This window comes from Aegilops tauschii, chromosome 1 (genome assembly GCF_002575655.3).
Source record: "Aegilops tauschii subsp. strangulata cultivar AL8/78 chromosome 1, Aet v6.0, whole genome shotgun sequence".
Classification (NCBI taxonomy): Eukaryota; Viridiplantae; Streptophyta; class Magnoliopsida; order Poales; family Poaceae; genus Aegilops; species Aegilops tauschii.
This window is the reverse complement of record NC_053035.3, coordinates 171743302-171759532: the sequence shown is the minus strand read 5'-3', so window position 1 is coordinate 171759532 and position 16231 is coordinate 171743302. Positions and strand designations below refer to the sequence as shown.

Below are 16231 nucleotides of genomic sequence, written 5' to 3'. Positions count from 1 at the left end.
CAGAATCTCTTATAATGGGGCGTCACTGCCGACTGTAATGGAGTGGTCAGAGAAATAGTGTGCAACCTTCTTCGTGGTCATATAAATCCCATAAACTAGCTTCTGATAATGTGGATATCTTTGCTTTGATGGAGTCAAAACTTCAAAAACATAATATATTGTGCGCTGAACTTTATAGGCTTTTCCTTCTTCTTCTCGTTCGACCGTAAGTACTGTACTGACGACTTGTCAAGTGGCTGCAATGTAAAGTAGTAAAGGCTCTTTGCTGATTGGGGCAGCAAGCACCGGCTAGGTGGAAAGCAGGGCTTTGAGCTCTACAAACGCTGCATCAGCTTCAGGAGTCCACTCGAACTTATCAGACTTTTTCATCAGTCGGTAAAGAGGCAATGCCTTTTCACCGAGGCGAGAAATGAATCGACTTAAGGCGGCCAAACCACCAGTAAGCTTCTGGACATCGTGTACACGCATAGGGCGTTTCCTCCGGAGTATGGCACCACCTTTCTCTAGATTAGCGTCAATCCCTCGTTCGGAAACGAGGAAACCGAGTAATTTTCCGCCCAGAACTCCGAATGTGCACTTTGATGGATTAAGCTTGATATCATACCTTCTGAGGTTGGTAAAAGTTTCAGCAAGGTCGGCTAGCAGGTCGGAACCTTTACGTGACTTGACCACAATGTCATCCATGTATGCTTCCACATTCCGACTGATTTGAGTGAGTAAACACTTCTGAATCATCCTCACGAATGTGGCTCCAGCGTTCTTCAAGCCGAATGGCATGGTGACATAACAGAAGCACCCAAATGGAGTGATGACAGCTGTTTTTATCTCATCGGATCCATACAGTCGGATCTGATGATACCCGGAATAAGCGTCCAAAAAGGACAAGCGCTCGCACCCCGCAGTCGAGTCGACTATTTGGTCGATGCGGGGGAGAGGGAAGTGATCTTTCGGGCAGGCCCGATTAATATGCTTGAAGTCAATGCACATGCAGAGTGAGTCGTCCTTCTTGGGGACCATGACAACATTGGCTAGCCACTCGGAGTGGTAAATCTCTCGGATAAACTCAGCTGCTAGGAGCCGAGCCACTTCTTCACCAATTGCTTTTCTCTTCTGTACGGCGGACCATCGAAGATGTTCTTTGACTAGTTTCGCTTTTGGGTCGATTCGCAAACGGTGCTCAGCCAGCCCCTTGGGAACACCCGGCATGTCAGAAGGTTTCCATGCAAAGATGTCCCAGTTCTCACGGAGGAACTGGATGTGCGCATCTTCCTATTTGGAGTCGAGTGTTGTCGAAATGTGAGTCGGAGCAGCATTTGGATCGGTCGGGTGAATATGAATCGGCTTCGTTTCACCAGACGACTGAAATGCAGAATCTGTCGCAGGTTTCCTAGCTCGCAACAAATCACTTGGATCTGCATTTTTTTGATATTCCTGCAATTCCACTACTGCCATTTGTGCATCGGCGATCTTTGAGCCCTTCTGGAAGCACTCTTCTGCCTTCTTCCGATTTCCAGTGATAGTGGTCACTCCTTTAGGACCAGGCATCTTCAATTTGAGGTACAATTAACATGGTCGAGCCATAGAACGTGCATAAGCCGGCCTGCCCAGAATAGCATGATAAGCACTCTGATAAATCCACGACTTCAAACTTCAACTTTTCTTTGCGGTAATTCTTGGAATCACCGAAAACCACATCGAGGGCGATCTGGTCGAGTGACTCAGCCTTCTTGCCAGGAATAACTCCATGGTAACTCATATTGCTTTCATTGAGTCTGGACATCGGAATGCCCATTCCCTTCAAGGTCTCCGCATACAGTATATTCAGGCCACTGCCACCATCCATCAAAACCTTAGTCAACCGAGTGCCTTCGACGACTGGGTCGACCACCAACGCTTGCCTCCCAGGGGTGGCTATGTGCGCTGGGTGATCAGACTGGTCGAATGTAATGGCAGTCTGAGACCACATCAGATAACTGGGTGTCGCTGGAGCGACCATGTTCACTTCTCTGTTGATGACTTCCAATCGACTTTTGCTCTCAACATCAGCAAAAATCATCAGAGTGTAATTGACGTGGGGGTAACCATCATCGTCCTCTTCCTTATCCTCAACTTTGTCCGACTCTTTCTCCTTCTCTTTGGGCTATTTCTCTCGGAACTCCTGGATTAGGAGCCGACACTGACGAGTGGTATGTTTCGGGTAAATGAGATTACCCTCCTCATCTTTTTTGGTGTGAATGTGGCATGGTAAATCCAACACATCATTTCCATCTTGATCTTTTACTTTCTTGGGGTTCCATGGCCCTTTGGGCTTCCCCTTGAACTTTCCTTGAGTCATGGTTAAGGCTTCTCCGGGAGCAGCTGGCTCGGCTTTGCGCTTCTGCTTCCGACTGGAGTTCCCTCCTCCGGTTTCGTGGGCGACTGTTTTGTGCTTGCCACTCCGGAGCCGATCCTCCTCTTCACCATTAGCATACTTGGTGGAAATTTCCATTTGACTCAGAGACATATCTCCGGTCCGACCAAACTTCAGATTCAATTCTCGATACTTGACACCTTCCTTGAAGGCACAAACTGCTTAGTGATCTGACACATTCTCCACCGTGTGGTGCAACGTCATCCATCTCTGGATATAATCCCTCAAAGTTTCATTCGGCTTCTGCACACAAGATTGCAGCTCTGTTAGCCCTGCTAGCCGTTTGCATGTACCTTCAAATGTTCTAACAAACACTCGAGCAAGCTCTTCCCAACTATAAATGCTGCCAGGCGCTAACTGATTCACCCACGCTCTCGAGGAAGGTGCTTCATGGCCACTTCATCATTGCCACACCAATCTGCACAACCACTCGGTAGTCCTCAAGCCAAGTGTCAGGCTTGGACTCACCAGTGAACTTGCTGACTCCAGTCGCCAACCTGAAGTTGGGAGGAATCACTGCTGCTCTGATGGCTTTGCTGAAACACTCGGGACCTGAAACATGCACTCTACTGCCGGTCGGATAATCTCTATCGTGGCTATCTCTGTGTGCCCTGTTCCTGTCAACCAGACCTTGAACGAGAATGGATCTCGCGTCAAAGCCCGGCTCCCGGGGGTCGACTAGAATCCTTCGCCCACCACTGTGAGGGCGTCTGTCATCGTGTTGCCGAGGCGTGTATGACCCACTCCTTGGGGGAGGCGTGGGTACTCGACGACGATCATACTGCTCACGGTTTCTGTACTGATCCTGTCGATCTCCACGTCCCTCACGCCTTGGAGGCGATCTTGGGCTGTGAGCTGACTGGACTGTGTCTGCCATTACAGATCTACTATGAATCCTATTCCGAGACTATGACACTGTTGTGTTCTGCTCCCCCGCTACCCGGAGAAAAGCCTGGATCTGCATCAAACCTCTACCAGCCTCCGACTTGGAATGCTGAATCGACTCTGCTATTCGGGCAGCAGCTGTGAGATTCTGGATCGGAGTTCGATATACCTGGGTTGGAGGCGGAAAAAGTTGTCGTCGACTGGACTCAGGAACTCGCTGCCGAGCACGCTCGTCGAGTGCGTGCTAGAGGTTCTCCAGTCGAGTGCGCTCAGCCAAGTTGGCCAGGCGCGCCTCCTCCAAGGCCCGGGCCTCGGGGGTTTCTCCAACGATAGGAGTGTGAAGTGCATCCATGTTACGGCGGCGAAGCTCTTCCCTCTGCTGCAAAGAAAGGGGCTCGGGGCGGTAGTCCTCGTGGACACGCGTCGGATCGACTCCGCCATCACCACCGTTGTCGCGGGGGAAGCCAGGAGGACTACGCGGTCCATTGACTATCAGGACTTCCTCCGCGGGGTCACTGCTGTCGCACTCGGATGCAGTCTCAACGGAGCTAGTCGAATAGGCCGTAGAGAGTTTCGTTGGGCTCGATTGCCGCGACTTGGGAGGTGGCCGACTGGCGAGCCACCGCGTGCCTCACCCACCGCTGGAGCCTCGACCGACCGGAATGCTTGCGCCGGCGGGTAGCAGGGAGTGAAGACGCCATAGGAGCCAACCGATACTGGGTCGACGGCTACCGCAGGAGGACGCCGCGGACGCACGCGTGTAAGTGCATTGCCCCGCGGACGGGGAGCGCCTCGACGTCGAGTGGAGCCTCTTGGGGCCAAGCGGAGTCGTCGGCGATGAACACGAGCGCGCCGAGACGGATCTCACGGCCCTCGGCCAATCCTCCGCCTGAAACCATGCTGATGGGGATCGGAAAAATTGCAACTTCTCAAACAAGTCGCTAAGACACCTGCCCCACGGTGGGCGCCAGCTGTCGTGGTTCTAAGTCTGATAGTAGAATAGGGGGTAGGGATGTAGAGGCAAGATCCTAGCTATGGAGAAGTCATACGCACGAGTTTTACGAGTTCAGGCCCTTCTTGGAGGAAGTAACAGCCCTACGTCTCCGTGCCCGGAGGCGGTCGACTGGATTATGTGCGTATGTGTTACAGGGGGTGCGAACCCTTGTGCATGTGGAGGGGGGTGGCTTATATAGAGTGCGCCAGGACCCCAGCCAACCCACGTTACAAGTGATTTATGGTACATCAAGAGGGGGGTGTTACTAGTAACGCTAGCAATAAAGAGACATAATGACCATTAAAGCTACGATGTAATGTACGACCGTTGTAGTATGGAGTGGCTTTAGATCTTCTGGCGGTCGAGTGACAGTCTCCATGGTCGAGTGACTTCGAGTCTTCTGAGTGGAACGCTCCATGGTTGAGTGGATGATGATTCTTCTTCGAATGCTTCTGGTTTTAGGGTGATGTCCTTGGGGAGGGTATCTTGGACAGGCCTATGACCCTACCCTAGGTACATAGCTTCATCAGCAGGCGGACCAGGAACGCTCAAGGCCGATGGGGGAGTTGATGAAGGAGGAGGCCGCTTCTCAGAAGACGCAACAGCTTCAACGGAAGGAGCCCTGAAGGACTGACGTCAGGATAAGGAGACTACACGCAGGAAGCCATGACAATAAGATACTTACGCGTCAATGGCAATGTACTTTCGTCGCTTCAACGGCCCGAAGATATTGCTGCCGCTAGGGGATCCTTTCCTCTTGCGGAGCTCCTCGAAGTCCACACAAAGATGACCGAAGCGCTGGACGTGACGGCCGGTGCGCGGCGGTGCTGAAGAAGAGCTCGGAAGGATGTCTTCAGGGGTGCCTGGTTGCGGCGAACAGCCGGGCACCGTCTCACCACAACCTCCCGAGGCTCCTGGAGCCTTGGCCTTGGGAGCCGCATGCAGTGCCTCCTCAGTGACCGACGCCTCAGGAGGGGGGTCGCAGGCCCCCGAGGACGACGCCCCAGGATCACCACCTGGCATGTGCTCCTCAGCACTCGAGCCACCAGCCCCCGTCGGAGCTCGCCCTCCCGCACCTTCACCTGGGGCGAGCTCGGCACCGGCGGCGAAGAAGGGAACCACGACGACGGGGTTCTCGCGGGACCCCACCAGGCCGATTGAGCGCGGCCCCCACTCATCAAAGGAAGGCATACTCGCGGCAAATGCGGCTTTGTTCTCGCAGCGGTACAACAGGCAGCTATTCCTGGGAATCTCGTCAGGCAGAGGGACACCCGATAGGACCATAAGCACCATTTGCCGTGTCGCAAGAGGAAGCCCCTTCTCCTGAAACCTCATATGGTCCTGGCTGCTGAGCAAGTCCCACATCGGGCGGGAGTGGCGCTGAAGTGGAGCTACTCGACGCTTGACGAACTCCCTGACCACCATGGGCGCAGTCACTCCGCGGTTCTTCAACCACCTCAGCCTGGCCCAGACGGGGGCGAGGCGGGGGCTCGTGAGCTTCTGATGGCCCCAGGCGGAGTTTGGAACAGCGGGCACCACCGGAACTCGGAGCAGAGGGCTGAGCACGCTGGCGTCAACAAACACCCATCGTATACGGAACTCGCTCGTGGATGAAGGAAGCTCGAAGTCGATCCCCGCGCCCGCTGTCGCGGCCATGGCTTGGAAGCCCACGCACCCCGAGCTCTGCCGGGGACCGGTCAGATGCAACGAGAAGAAATGGTGGAGGAGTTCCACAGAAGGAGCGATGCCTACCATGGCCTCGCACAAGAAGGCGAAGACGGCAAGAAGAGTCACAGATTAAGGGTTGAGATGAAGCATGTGGATCTGATAATGATCGAGCACCGTGTTGAAGAAGACGGAGAAGGGAGGAATCAGGCCAACCCAGAGAGCCTCTATGAAGATCGGGACCTCAGTGGCTGCCCGAGCCATGCGAGTGCGAGACGCGGGCCAAGCCACTGTCTCTCCCCACTCGTTGAAACTGGAGGCAAGCATGGGGCGCACCTTGTCCATGGCCTCATCGTTGAGCACCCGAGGCCGGCCGAGCGCCGGCTCAAAGGACGGAGGCGCAGTTGGTAGAGACAGAGGTTTCTTCCCCTTTTCAGCTTGTTTCGGCGCCATGGCGATGAAGCAGGCGGAGCGCAAGCCTGATTGGAAGGGCAAAGCAGGGCCTCGAGGAAGCAGGGAGATTGGAAGAGCCAGGCGTCGGCAAAGGAAGAATAACTGTGTGAGATGCGGGGGCCGCATAGCCAGGCGGATTCAAGGGCAGCATGGGGAAGCGGAGACGCCCACGTCCAATCAACCGCCACGTGTCAACCAAGGCCGCAGGATTTTGGGGCCCGCGGTGCTCCATACTTGACCCTTGGCTTCGCCGCGAAGCCAAGCCCGAGCGCACCTTGGGCCCGGGGGCTACTGTCGGCGTTCAGGGAACGGGGGTCCCCAGACTTGCCTGCCTGCGGCCCGCGGCATGGCTAAGCCAGCAGGCCGTACGACCCATCTTCATCAACAAGGCATCCAACACCCTCGCGAGGGGCCAAGCCTCCCGAGGCGGATGACGCAAGGCCTCCTCAGGAGTGGCCTAGTCAGGCTGGCTCACGAGGAGCGGAGATATCAAGGCGGGGCGAACCTCACGAGGCTCTCGTCATGTGAGCCATGACGATCGAAACTAGGCGGGCACCAGCGCGCGCAGCGTCCTTGTTTCCTATTTGGTGCTAAGGAAGCAGGCGCAGGCGAGGAGTACCGAGGCATCAGGCAAAGGTTGCTATATTGGTGCAACGAGACCAAGACCAGGAGGACGGCAAGACGAAGGTCATCGTGGAGCCCAAGACGGCGTCACCACCAGAGCTTTTTGCAGGCGAAGACCACTTTTGTCAGGATAGCTTGTACTAGCTCTCCCCCTTCAAACTTGCCCGCCGTTGTTGGCTCCCTTCCCACTCAATATTTGGGAAGAGGACCAAGGCCTATATAACTAGAGCTAGCCACCACAGTAGGGGGGATCGAGCAGTTCATCCAGCTCTCACCCGCTAAGACACCAAGCACAAGAACACCTCAACCTCAGGAGGCTGTTCTTCCCTCTGTACTATTCATCATCAGCCCAAGAGGCAATCCACCACCACCACACTGGAGTAGGGTATTACACCACAACGATGGACCGAACCTGTATAAATCTCATGTCCCCCTATATTGTGAGTTCGTCGAGTTCGTCCGCAAGATCTTAGCGAGCTAGGGCGTAGATCGGTAGGAGGGAAAGACATCGCGCGCACCCCAGTGTTCGAACTTTAAGGGTTTGCCGGAACCCCACATCCGACAGAATCACTCAAACCAAACCACGTCTACGAGCATAGCATAGCAGTATAAGCATAACGTAGTAACTCCCAAGGTTTGAATATAAGACAATAGGTTCTACCTCATCAACTACTTCCCAATACCCACATGTTTATCAGATCCTACTCATGAAATGTTAGAGGATTAAATCTAATGCATAAAAACTGGGTAATAAAGGGATATGATCAAAGTGTTACTTGCCTGGCTGACGATCTGAAAACCCTAGTGACTCGTAGTAGCATGCCTCGCACTCCGGAAACTTTATCGTGAACAAAAAATATCATACATAAGCACTCAAGCACAAGATGCAAGGGTAAAACTCAAAAGAAAAGATCCCAACTAGAAGTTCATCTAAAGAGCTTCGATTTGCGAAAAGAATCAATCGAATCGGAGCTATGAAACTCAAACTGTGATCAAAAGAAGTACCAAATCAAATCTGCTTGAAACCAAATTTTAGTTTGTCAAAATCACGTCAAGTTGATTAACTGGAAATAGGGGAACAAGACGAAGATTTTGGCGTTGGTTTCACTGGATTTGGACAAACGAGTAAAAAGTAGCGAGAGGTTGAAGTTCAGGGACTAATCTGTGAAAGAAGTATTCGCGGATATGAGTTTATATGTTTTGATGTACCGAAGGTAGTTCGGAGTCCCGGATATGATCACGGACATGACGAGGAGTCTCGAAATGGTCGAGACGTAAAGATCTATATATTGGACGACTACATTTGGATGCCGGAATAGTTCCGGGTGAGATCGGGATAATACCAGAGCACCGAGAGGTTATCGGAACCCCCCGGGAGGTATATGGGCCTTAATTGGCTTTAGTGGAAAGGAGGGGAAAAGGGAAAGGGAGGGGGCCCCCCCAAGCCCAATCTGAATTGGGAGGAGGGCCGTCCCACCTTTCCTTCCTCCCTCCTTCCTCTTCCTTCCCTCTCCCTCTCCAAATAGGAAAAGGAGGAGTCCTACTCCCGGTGGGAGTAGGACTCCCCCCTTGGGCGCGCCACCTACCCTTGGCCGGCCCTCTCCTCCCCCTTTATATACGGAGGAGAGGGGCACCCCATAGATAGAACAATTGATCTCTTGGATCTTTTAGCCGTGTGCGGTGCCCCTCTCCACCATAGTCCACCTCGATAATATCGTAGCGATGCTTAGGTGAAGCCCTGCGTCGGTAGCAACATCATCATCGTCACCACGCCGTCGTCCTGACGGAACTCTCCCTCAAAGCTCGGCTAGATCGGAGTTCGAGGGACGTCATCGAGTTGAACGTGTGCAGAACTCGGAGGTGCCGTGCGTTCGGTACTTGATCGGTCGGATCGTGAAGATGTACGACTACATCAACCGCGTTGTGCTAACGCTTCCGCTTTCGGTCTACGAGGGTACGTGGACACACTCTCCCTTCTCATTGCTATGCATCACCATGATCCTGTTTGTGCGTAGGAATTTTTTTGAAATTACTACGTTCCCCAACAGCCCGAGCCTCTGCGGTTTCCCCAACGATGGGCATGTGGAGCGCCTCCATGTTGCGGTGGCGAAGCTCTTCCCTCAGCTGCGAAGAAAGGGTTTAGGGGTGGTACTCCTTGTTAACGCGTGACGGATCGCCGCCACCATCACCGCCATCGTCGCGGCAGAAGCCAGGTGGACTGTGTGCCCCGTCGACTATCAAGACTTCAGCCGCAGGATCGCTGCTATCGCACTCGGATGCGGTCTCGACAGAGCCAGTCCACAGATCGAACAGGCCGTAGAGAGTCTCGTCGGGCTCGATTGCCGCGACTTGTGGGGTGGCCGACTGACGAGCCACCGCGTGTTTCACCCACCGCTGAAGTCGCGACCGATCGGATCGCTTGCGCCGGTGAACAGCGGGGAGCGGGGACACGACGGGAGCCGACCGATACTAGGTTGACGGCTGCCGGAGAAGGACGCCGCGAACGCACGCGCGAAAGTGCATCGCCCCGCGGACGAGAAGTGTCTCGACGTCTAGGGGGGCTTCCTGAAGCCAGGCGGAGTCGTCGGCGACGAAGACGAGCGCGCCGAGACGGATCTCGCGGCCCTCCGCCAATCCACCGCCAGAAACCATGATGATGGGAGCCGGAAAAATCGCAACTTCACCAAAAAGTCGCTAAGATTCCTGCCCCACGGTGGGCGCCAACTATCGAGGTTCTAAGACTGACAGTAGAATGGGGGGTAGGTATGGGGAGGCAAGATCCTAGCTATGGTGAAGTTGTACACACAAGATTTACGAGTTCAGGCCCTTCACGGTGGAGGTAACAGCCCTACGTCTCGCTGCTCGGGAGCTCGGTAGATTGGATTATGTGTGTGTAGTTACAGGGGTGCGAACCCTTGTCCCTGAGGAGGGGGTGGCTTATATATAGTTCGCCAGACCCCTCCGGCCCTCAGTTACACAGGGTTTAAGGTACATAAAGATGGGGCGTTACTGGTAACATCAGCAATAAAGATACATGAATGACCATTAAGTCTACATAGTAAATGCCCGATCGTTGCTGTACAGAGTGGCTTTAGATCTTCTGGTCGTCGAGTGACTATCGCTATGGTCGAGTGACATTGAATCTTACGAGTGGAATGCTTCTAGTCGAGTGGATGATGTTATCCCTTGAATGTTTCTGACTTTAGGGTAATGTCCTTGGGGAGGGTGTCTAGGTCAGGCCTATGACCCTACCCTAGGTACATGTCATCGTCACCGCCCACATCCTACTGGAAGCACCATTCTCTGCGCTGGCCGTCGACACTGTCCCCCAATGACTATGCTCATAGCCAGTGAAAGCACTTAGCTCCGCGCTGTTGGGAAGACAAGAAGACTAGCTAGGTGCCGGACACGGCCATTTGCTTTCATCCGCTTTTCTGTAACTCGGTTCGCCGCCCTTTTGGATTGAACTTGAAGTCTTTTTTATGTTGATTTCTTGTGTCTTGGTTGCGTGCTTTATTTTGAGGCTCATGCCTGCTTCCCCTTCCCTTGCGAGTGCCTCGCGAGCGGGGGCTGGGCGCGGTATGCGTGCGCCGCCCCTCTCAGGCAAGCCCGGTTGGCGACAAACCCCGCAGGGTCGAGAGTACCATCACCGCAGGATCACCGCGCGCACACCCTGCCGCTGCTGGCATCTGTTCCTCGCGAGGCTCTCTTGGCCGGATCAGCAGGCTCGTCAGGAGATCTAAAATCTCGTGAGCCCCTGAAAGGCTCCCCTCGGGAGAAGGATGCATCAGCAACCCCAAAGCCCGCGCAAGGCCTGCAGGAACCAAGGTAAGTCATAGCGACAACCCTTCTGAGGAACTTGCAAGCTTGCAAATGCGTGTTTCAAGTTCAGTCTAAAAGATATAACATCAATTTACATACACGAGGGGCTCCCCCTCCAAAATGCTCTCATGCCCTACTGGGCCGTGTCCAGGTCTCTGCGTGAAGGTTCAAGCGAAGGAACACAGCTTAATCAGACATGTCGCTTGCAACGTCGTCCTGGTCGCTCTCGTAGGCGCTGTTGCCACTGTCGCTAGCGTCGTCTTCGCCATCGTCGACTACACCGTCTTCATCCGCCATGACCACCACCGTCCTCAGTGGCAAATGCCCTGAACAGGGCGTCCACGTGATTGTCCACCCAGTGCGACAGGTTGTCCCAGATGGCCGCGGGCACTGGAGTAATGGCGGCATCAAAGTCGAAGTGGGGGTCGAGGTTCTGGAGATGGCTGAAGATGCACGAGAAAACGTGCCCAAGGAGACCCCGGCTCCTTTCCTCTACAAGCTCACGAGCCCTCGCAGCCCGGTACTCCAGGCGCGTCACGACATCGGTGAAGAAGTGGTGGTGGCTGGCGTAGTCTTCCACGTGGGGATGAGGGACGTTCTCCTCGCAGATGACGCCCAGTGCTCGATTGTCCCTCACTCTGAGGCCCTAGAGCATGGGGCGTGCTCACGCTGCAACGTCTACTGACAACACGCCTCCTTCCTGTTCTGCTGCGCGAGGGAAGCAGCGTCATCAATCAGGTGCTAAAGCGAAAGCACATCAGCGCGAGCCTCGGCCAGGTCGGCCTGGGCAGAAGTCTGGGCCGCCGCAGCGGTCCTCTCACGCTGCTCTGCCTCGTCCAGCCTAGACCTAAGGGCGGAGGTCCTGCCCTCAGCTTTGGCCCAAGAACTTCAGCTTCAGGTTGTACTCGTTGGCACGATCCGCACGAGCCTTCGCCACCCTCCGGGCAACCTCCTCCTCGATCTTGGCTTCACGTGCGGTGACGGCATCTTTGGCCATGGCCACCTGGCGCTCCCTCGTCTCTAGGTGCCCAAGCTCGAGCCTGCGCTCTGAGGCCTCCAACATCAGCGCCTCCTCATGCTTCTGGATCTCCTTCTCCTCGGAAGGCGCCCCCCCTCATCGACGCCAAGACAGCCTGGCGCGCCTCTATCAGCTGCTCGAGGGTAGCATTCAATGCCTGGAGTTCCCGTCTGCGCTCCTCGGCGACCTTGAGGCGGCAGTCAGCCTCCCTAGCCTCCTCCAAGGCTCGAGCGCTTGCCTCACGCGAGGTCGCAAGCGACGCCGCGGCCTTCGCACCGTCGCGCTCGTGCTGAAGACGCCCGAGGTTGATGGCCTCCTTCAATTGATGTCATTCATCCGCCAGCCGAAGCCCCTCTGCCTCTAGGCGGGCATTGACATCGACAAGCTCTTTCCCGAGCCGGCTCAGCGCGCCCATCGCCTCCCGGAAGAGCTCGTGGCGAACAGCGCTGCGCCCGCGTGCAAGCTCAAATGCGCGTCCAAGTCCGTCCTCCGCGCCGAGAATCGTCGGGGAGGCTTGTGGCGGCCGACCTTCTCCTAGCAGGGGGCTAGAGGCCGGCGCCTTCCCGGCTGCCTCCCGGGCCTCGACGGAGGCGCCGCAGCGTGAAACCTCATGGCTTGAAGACGAAGCCGGGCCTGAGGCCACCCAGCTGCGGGCGATAACCAATGGAGGAGCCCTCGGCACGCCTCTAGCGCCCCAGACCGGACCGCGAAGGAGGGCCGACAAGAACACAGGATCAAGACCCCAAGTTAGCGCACCCTCCTCAGGAGTGGGCCCCGAGCCGCGCGCAGCGGCCTAGCGAGGGTAGCTGAGGGTCAGTGGCGAGCCAATGACCGATGGGGGCCGCCCTCCTGGAGATCTCGCTGCACCAACAGAAGGACCCTGAAGAGTTGTGGTCAGGAAGGGATGCAACACTCAGGAATCACGCAGATGAGGTACTTACTCGTCTTTGGCAATGTATTTCCTCTGCTTCAACAGCGGGTAGGTGCCACCACTACAGCTAGGGGGCACTTTTCTCTTGCGGAGTGCTCCGAAGTTCAAGCGAAGCTGGCTGAAGCCCTGGGCGCGACCGGCGTCGCTTGGGGGAGTTGGCGGGGCTCCTGAGCGGGCGACCTCGGGAGCCTCGGACCGTGTTGGACCTCCGGCCGCCGCCTCGAGGCAGCTCGCCCGAGCTTCAGGAGTTGCCACCTCATGAGCCGCGACCAGCATCGCCTCCTCGGCAGCCACTTCATTGGCATTCGACGGCGCTCGCCCCCCTGCACCCACTTCCTAGGTGAGCGCCGAGGTGATGGCAGGCAACGGAACCACAAGATCTGGGCTCTCGCGAGGCCCTTCAAGGCCGACCGGGCGCAGTCCCCATTCGTCGAAGGGGGGCATCTGCCTCACGAACTCCACCTTGTTCGAGCAGCAGTACAAGAGGTAGCCCTCCTCCGGCAGGTCAGCTGTCGCCGGGTCACCTGTCAAGAGCTAAAGGAACGGCTGCAGCGCCTTGGGAGGAAGCGCGGACGCGTGAAGCCTTATGGGGTCCCTGCTGCTGGAGAAGGTCCACATCTGTCGGGAGTGACGCCGCAGTGGAGCAACATGGCACTGGATGAACTCCTTCACCACCATAGGCGCCATCACCCCAAGGTCCTTCAACCTGGCTAGTGGACGCCAGACGTGGGCGAGCCGCCGGTCGATAAGCTTCGCATGCCCCCAGCCGGAGCTAGGGACAGCCGGTGCTCGCGGGAGCGGGAGCAGGGGGCTGAGCACCCCAGCATCCACGAATACCCATCGGTTCCAAAATCCGTCCACGACTCATGAGAGCTCAAAGTCAATTCCCGAGCCAGCCGACGCCGCAACGGCTTGGAGGGTCACGCACCCCGAGCGCTGGCGGGCGTCGGTCAGATGCAGCAAGAAGAAATGGCGAAGCAAAGCCACGGAAGGGGCAATGCCCACCATGGCCTCGCAGTCAAAGGCGAAGACAGCGAGGAGGATGATGGACTGGGGATCTAGGTGCACCGCATTGACTTGGTAATGCGAGAGCACAACATTGAAGAAATCGGAGAAGGGGGAAATTAAGCTAGCCAAGAGGGAGTGAAGATGAATGGGGATCTCGGTAGCCGTCCTATAAATCGCGGTGTGCGAAGCAGGCCAGGCCATCGTCGCCTTTCATTCATTGGAATCTATGGCGAGCGTGGGGCGAACCTTGCCCATCGCTTCCTGGTTGAGCACCACCGACCGCTCGATGGCGGGCTCAAGGACCGACGCCGCCTGGGCTAGGTATGGGCCTTCTTCTTTCCCTTCTTCTTCTTATGGCTCGGCGCCATGGCAGCAGAAAGGATTGGTGTCGGGTCAGGCCAGGGGAGGAAACTGCTGTTTTTGAGAGATGGAGGAGCTGTGGGAGCGCGTTGCCAGCAATGGAGGCGGAGCTATGGTGGCAACGGTGACCGCCTAGCCTGGCGGGTATCAAGGCCGCATGGGGGAGTGGAGGCACCCACGTACCACCAAACACCATGCGTCGGCCGGGGCCGCAGGCGGTTGGGCCCACGGCGCTCCGCACTTGCCCTTTGGCTTCGCCTCGAAGCCAAGTCCGAGCGCGCCTTGGGCCCGGGGGCTACTGTCGGCGTTCTGAGCCCGGGGTCCCCAGACTTGCCTGCCTGCGGCCCGAGGCGTGGCTCCACCAACGGCCTAGTATGGCCCATCTTCAGCAGCGACAACACAAGACCCTCGCGAGGGGCCAAGCCTCGCGAGGCGGACAACACCAAGACCTCCCTGGGGGTGGCCTTACTAGGTTGTCTCCTGAGGAGCGGAGATATCTATGCAAGGGACACCTCGCGAGGTTCGCGTGACGTGAGCCATGACGACCAAGGCTAGGCGGGTGCCAGTGGGCGCAGTGTACCAGTTTCCTCTTTGGTGCTAGGGAGGCGAGCGCATGCGCGGGGTCCCAAGGCATCAGGCAAAGGCTTCCATATCGGTGCAACAAGACTAGGACCAGCAGGACGGCAGGACGGAGGTCATCATGGAGCCCACAACGGCATCACCACGAGAGCCTTTGGCAGGCGAAGACCACCTTTTGTCAAGATAGCTTGTACTAGTTGTCCCCATTCAAACTTGGCCATTGTGGGATCCCTTCCCACCTAACGTTTGGGAGGAGGACCAAGGCCACTATAAATAGACACCACCATAGACGGGACAGATCGATTCCACCTTGACCATCTCACCAGCTCATCGAGCCCAAGAACACCTCTCCTACTGAGGTTGTTCATCTACTATACTAGTTCATCCTCAGCCCCTCGAGGCAATCCACCACACACTGGAGTAGGGTATTACACCGCAACGTCACCTGAACTAGTATAAACTCCCGTGTCTCTTCTTCTTTGGGTCCGTCGAGCTAGGCCGTGAGATCGTTGAGCGAGCGAGCTAGGAAGAGAGTGTTCTTCGTGTGCACCCCAGAGTTCGAACCTCACAAGGGTTTGCCGGAACCCGAAATCCGACAGCCAAAGATCAACTTTTGCACACCAGAGTACCTCGATCTAGCCCCCTGTAATAGGGAACTAACGAAGTACACTGGGCGCTGCACCACTTTCTTCCTTGCCATGTCCTTGGGGTTTCCCCTGCTGCCATGCTCTTCTCTGTCTTGATCCTCATCCGGCCCTGCCAGGCTCTGCTCAGTCTCTGTTTCCTCTACTTCCCGCTATTCCACCAGGGCTGCACTAACCACTTGATTAGTTGCCGCTAAGTACAACAGCAATAGCTCTCGTGGTTTAGGGGCAACCAAAGTGGGCATGGAGGACAAGTAGGTCTTCAAATTTTGTAAAGCTGCATCTGCTTCCAGGGTCCACTTCATGGCCTGTGCCTTCTTCAAAATTTTGAAGAACGACAGGGCACGCTCGGCAGACTTGGAGATGAATCTGCTAAGTGCGGCTACGCACCCTGTTAGACGCCTCACATCTTCGACTGTCCTGGGTGCCTGCATCTGCTCGATAGCCTTGATCTTGTCGGGGTTGGCTTCGATCCCTCGACGGGACATGAAGAACCCAAGTAGCTTGCTGGAGGGAACGCCAAACACACACTTCTCTGGATTTAGCTTCAAGTTGATCTTGCGCAGATTAGCAAATGTCTCCTCCAAATCCTAGATTAGTGTCGATCTGTCATTGGTCTTGACCAGAATATCATCCATATAAGCCTCAATGTTTCTGTGCATCTATAGCTCAAAACCTATCTGGACTGCTCTTGCAAAAGTAGACCCGTCACTCTTTAACCCGAAACGCATGCGCACAAAGCAGTACGTACCGCATGTGGTGATGAACGGGGTCTACTCTTCGTCTTCCTTGCACATGAAGATCTGATGATATCCAGAGTATGCATCCAGAAAAGAGA

At 55.9% G+C, this 16231-nt stretch overlaps 1 protein-coding gene across 1 annotated transcript in view; it reads right to left on the bottom strand.

Moving 5' to 3' along the window:
• Positions 1–5714, bottom strand: part of LOC141027924 (uncharacterized) — a 34470-nt gene extending 28756 nt beyond the window's left edge. The window contains exon 1 of the mRNA XM_073505556.1: positions 5483–5714. Within this exon, the coding sequence (XP_073361657.1) occupies positions 5483–5714 (232 nt within the window). The remainder of the gene's footprint in view (positions 1–5482) is intronic.
• Positions 5715–16231: the final 10517 nt, after the last annotated feature.